General features: G+C 41.3%; 1 protein-coding gene across 1 annotated transcript; it reads right to left on the bottom strand.

The window, feature by feature from the left end:
* Window positions 1-311: 311 nt before the first annotated feature.
* Window positions 312-5,077, bottom strand: LOC137406330 (ciliary microtubule associated protein 1A-like). Its single transcript, XM_068092896.1, has 6 exons — window positions 5,015-5,077; window positions 4,060-4,214; window positions 3,627-3,755; window positions 3,117-3,354; window positions 1,853-1,996; window positions 312-1,041 (listed from the first exon to the last, which is right to left on the bottom strand). The coding sequence occupies exons 2-6, from the start codon at window positions 4,203-4,205 to the stop codon at window positions 940-942; spliced, it is 759 nt and encodes a 252-aa protein (XP_067948997.1). The 5' UTR covers window positions 4,206-4,214; window positions 5,015-5,077; the 3' UTR covers window positions 312-939.
* Between the last annotated feature and the right edge of the window lie 570 nt (window positions 5,078-5,647).

Genomic DNA, 5,647 nt, shown 5'->3' with positions numbered 1-5,647 from the left:
TTTAGCCTTTTATCATAGTCTTACTGCTGTTTGACTCAGACGATGGTTAGTGTTATGGGAGTGTTGTGTGACATAGACGGGGGTAAGAGTATTGGTACGGGAGTGTTATGGGACACAGACGGGGGTAAGAGTATTGTTACGGGAGTGTTATGGGACATAGACGGGGGTAAGAGTATTGGTACGGGAGTGTTATGGGACATAGACGGGTGTAAGAGTATTGGTACGGGAGTGTTATGGGACATAGACGGGTGTAAGAGTATTGGTACGGGAGTGTTATGGGACGTAGACGGGGGTATGAGTATTGGTACGGGAGTGTTATGGGACATAGAAGGGGGCAAGAGTATTGGTACGGGAGTGTTATGGGACATAGACGGGGGTAAGAGTTAACATAGACACATAGACATAGTGAAGTCAGTGGAGTATTAACTGGCGGCTGTCTTGTAATGCGCACTGCACAAGTATACAAATGTGTGAATAGAAAACATAAATAGCTTGTCTATGACGCTTTTCAAACATTTCACAAAACAATCTTTAGTAGAATCCATTGCAAACAATTGGCACAGTCAAGAGGTAAACATAAATGGCTATCAGTTACATGGAAATAGCGCCGCTATGTATGGAAAGATTGAGCGAGATGGACTAAACATAGAATTGTGGGTAGGGAGGTGACGTAAGGCAAACATCTTAAAAATTTGATAAGATATTTAGCAGCAATAGCATCGAAAGTCGATGAAACGACTAAAATATTAAAAAAAAGTTCATGCACAAGACCTCTAATTACGTCACACCTGCCCAACCTGCCATTTGTACCCAATAAAAAAGATGTTTCAGCTAACAATAGAGGGCATTTTAGAGTGGACTAAGTTGAAGGCTACGTGTTCGCCGAGGAGATAGCAGCTGTATTGCAAGTAGGTCAACTTGGCTAGTCTATCTTATCCGTTACTCCTCTTCCTGCGTTATATCAGCGATAGGTGCGGTGTATTGGCTGTGCCGTAGTCCAAAGCTATAGGCTGGGTTCCGTTGTCCTACTACATGCGAGGACTGAAAAACAGATGGTTAAAAGGATGGAAAGGTTATATACGTTTGTAGCTAAAGGATAGGTGAAGGTCGAAATGATTAGACTGTTAGTCGGTTTGCAAATACAATGAGAGTGGTTTTGAAATCCTCATAAAAAATGTCTCATGTCTCACGTCTGCTTAAGCAATGAGCAATCATGGAGGTTGACGCATACCAAAAACTAGAAGTCATCCTCCCATGTTCTAGATTTGGCCGATAAGCGAATGATGTAATTACTCGACATGAAAAATTCACATTTACTGATAAATCCAAAAGCAACATTTGTAGCATTTACTGGACGCATTTGGCAAGCAATCGATTATCGGCTGCCTAAAAATAATAGATATCGGTAGATTTTTTTCCATGATATTACAAGAAGTGGATATCATTGAATACAGCCCTTGTTTACATACTCCCTCTGTAAACAAAGGCTGTATGTCTCGGTTATCACATACTATCTTATCTTATAGCAGAAATCATAGCGAAGGTATTTTTGCAATAGGGAGAGGTACACGATTGGAATGAGACTGCCATGCGCCTCCCCTACACAGGAACAGCATATGAGTGGCGAGTCCCAAAGCGCTCTAACCCGAAACAAACATCAGCTAATGACCAGAAATGGTTGACTGTCTACGCTGAAATAGCCCCCTGAAAAAGTGTCGACCTTTGCTATGTATGTAATCACACCGTATGTGACCCATAAAAAAGCATGCGAGGATGTGAGGACACGAGTCCTAACATCTGTGGATCTATACGAGGCGACCAATCAAACACACGAATGCTAGAAATATCTTACATTCTCGACAGAGTGGGCACCAGGACCGGGTTTAATTGTAGCATCCTCTGGCATGTATGTCCTGCTGGTTATGCTGTAGACTGGGGCTTTTGTTTTGAACTTGTCCGTCATCTTGCTCAGGTCATATGCACCGGGTCCCGGTGTCTAAATATGACACAAACCAACAACCATGAGCAAAATCTACTTCCTTTACCTGACCGTAAAAACATCAGTTTAAAGATGATATAGCACAGCCTTTTAGTATATTTTATCAGAAGGTATCATTATTTTTCTTTCATTTGCGATGGTTTTTAATGGTTGAGGCGATCTGACTGCCAGGATGTTTCAAGATAAAAATCAACAAAACCTAATTACGGTTTAACCGCATGAAGTTGCGCGGTTAAACCGTGATGAACTTCATACGCTCATTCTTTACGTATTTTTTTGTCTGAGCATTTTAACTGCGATCAAATTTTGTCGATTTTAATCTTGAAATATCCTGGCAGTCAGATCACCTCAAACATCAAAAACAATCACAAATAAAAGAAAAATACCGATACTTTCTGATAAAATATACTAAATTTTGTCAAAGTTATTCTTTAAGCTAGTCATAAGGTACTCCATAGCAACCCAATCAAGGATTTCACATGTGTGAAGGTACTTTGAAGGTCAGTTGGACAATGTTTAGGTGAAACTACATGTATCTGCTAGCACCATGTTCTTCAGTAGATAGTCTTATATTTAGAAACACAAAATTACAGGTCATTTGAAGTACCAGTTTTTTCCAATTGGCTAAAATATTAGAAATATATGTACATGCATACTCGGCGACGGGTCAAAAGACTACTGTCTCGGCCAGCCATCTATTAACGTGTAGAAACAATTGTGTGTTACAGCAATGGCATCATATAGCACTGACATCGTATAGCACTGACATCATATAGCACTGATATCGTATAGCACTGACATCGTATAGCACTGACATCGTATAGCACTGCCATCGTATAGCACTGACATCGTATAGCACTGATATCGTATAGCACTGCCATCGTATGCACTGCCATCGTATAGCACTGACATCGTATAGCACTGACATCGTATAGCACTGATATCGTATAGCACTGACATCGTATAGCAGTGACATCGTATAGCACTGACATCTTTTCGCCATAAAACTATATAGCAGTGACACCATCGCACGACAATCTACCTCAGCCTACTTCTAATATGCTGCAACGAAAATGAGATATATATGATATGTATATACAGTATATGCTCGTGTCACCTTCTGCAGGTCTTCAGAGAAGCCGCCAACGAGGCTGCGAGAGACCATAGTGTATTGTGGTGCTGATGACTTGTTGATAGGCTTGTTGCCCACTATAGGTGGCAGTGAGTAGATATTGGGACCCGGAGCTGTGTCTACCTGTCTTCCCTTAGGCCGAGTTCCAAAGCTAAAGGCAGGGGCACTTTCACTCAGACACTTGCCTCTCAAATCATACGTCCCTGGTCCAGGGACATTCAGTCTGGAACATAGCTAATAGGATTAGGGTATATATTAGCATTAGAGACTAAAGAGGAGCAAAAGCTATTTCTCCCACACTCTCCCTGTACATCCTCACTGGTTGGCCATCGAACTTATGCAGCAAGTAGGAATTGTCAAGATGAGGTAATCTTACATGAGCAGCTACTATGACGTTTTAAAACACTAGTATTATGGGATAAGCGGAGTGTATTAATCGGGGAGCTCCCAAACATCCAGTCATCTTACATGAAAAGCTCTCCTTCAATTACTTACTTGGCTTCTGTAGGAGGGAATTTTCTAGACGCCAGTGTCCAGACAGGCAGAGAGTTCTTGTGGGAAACTTTAAGCTTAGGCAGAGAATATATAGGACCTGGGCTGGTGTCCGTAGAGAATTGTTTATGTCTGCAGTGAACAATTTTCTCAGAAGAATTTGCTGTACAATTAAAACTGCAACTAACTCGACAAAACTAAACAAGTTAAGACCTTGTACAAAACTGGGACCCCAGTCTGAGAGCGACTCAAAGCTTGGGCTATCGGTTAGGGAACTCTGTAACACAGGCTCTTTGACTCCTATGCTAATGATGTTAACACGACCCGATTTCAACCTCTTACCAGTGTTTTGATTTCTTAATGAGGCTTTTGAGCACTTATATAGGGCTGTAACATCTGTATAGCTCATCAAAAATGTGGCAGAATGCGAACTTACTTGAGACCAAAATGGTAAGCGGGAGCCTTCTGCTGACTGCTGTCTTGAGTACCAGCTCCTATGAGAGATGGCAATGCATAGCATGGACCCGGACTCGAGTACATGGCCGCCACTGGGCCACGAGGCTTTGTGTATTCGTAAGGCATTTTGGCAAACTTAACATAAAAGCATAACAAACAATTGTTAGTAATACAGTACCTGTACCTGTGTATCACATACCAAGTACACACTACGTGTACCTAATACAATACTTGTGTATCACACACCATGTACACACTACCTGTACTCAATACAGCACCTGTGTATCACACACCATGTACACACCACCTGTACCCAATACAATACCCGTGTATCACACACCACGTACACACTTATTACCTGTACCCAATACAGTACCTGTGTATCACACACCATGTACACACTTATTACCTGTACCCAATACAGTACCTGTGTATCACACACCATGTACACACTTACTACCTGTACCCAATACAATAGCTGTGTATCACACACCATGTACACACTTACCACCTGTACCCAATACAATAGCTGTGTATCACACACCATGTACACATTTACCACCTGTACCGAATACAGTACCTGTGTATCACAAACCATGTACACACTTACCACCTGTACCCAATACAATAGCTGTGTATCACAGTCAACGGTGTGACTGATTTCAAGCAGCCTGACTACCTTCTTTATTTGCTCTCTCATCTTATACAACTTGAAGACTTCATCTTCCAAAAGATAGGATTATACTAAGAACCATATGCTCAAGTAGCGCACACCATCAGAGGAAGACTTATTCAACATGCATGGATATTATACAATCAGAATCTAAAAACTAAATCAGATGAGCTCCTAAAAGTACAAGATGAGAGCATTTACTATAAATAATGGATCCCTTACAGCATTATAGATGTAGAATAAAAAGCATTCATTTACAAACCAGCTGTTTGGTGAATGACCAGTGAACTCCGTGGAAGGCTACACTGTGAAATGGACGCAGTTGTGATATCCCACACTGAGATATCGTCCACCAGAATGTTTGTTAGAACAATACAAAGCACTGTGTAACCACACTTGTGTTTCACACGAATGATTTCAAAAGACTGATACAATATTTTCTTTGTGCATTTACATGAAACTGAGACCTTTGAATAAGTGACCCGTTTTAATGTTACCTAAGCCACTATTATTGTGAGAACAATGGCTAATAAAAATAGGACTGAGCCGTGCTAATGCTGCACAGCACCTATTTTCCTACCCTACCAATTAATTTTCTAAATAAATTGCTTGCTAATTAGATTATCGTTTCACATGTAATCGTGCAATTGCGCAGTCGTGGCCATTTCAGATGGCAGCCATCTAGGCCTAGCGCATTTTTAAACGCTACTCCGACATCTGTTCAAGCGTGTCCGTATCAGATGCATGCTGATGCCGCTTGCTGCCAACCGCATGCTGCCAACGAGCCATAACTGCTTTTAACTAGTCTACAATAAGTATTTACGAGATGATTGAAAGCACAATTTACATACCACCGCAGAGCATGAACTATCAGCTAACTGCCTGTGACCAATCG

This window comes from Watersipora subatra, chromosome 10 (assembly GCF_963576615.1).
Source record: "Watersipora subatra chromosome 10, tzWatSuba1.1, whole genome shotgun sequence".
NCBI classification, from domain to species: Eukaryota; Metazoa; Bryozoa; class Gymnolaemata; order Cheilostomatida; family Watersiporidae; genus Watersipora; species Watersipora subatra.
This window is presented reverse-complemented; position numbering and strand designations above follow the sequence as displayed.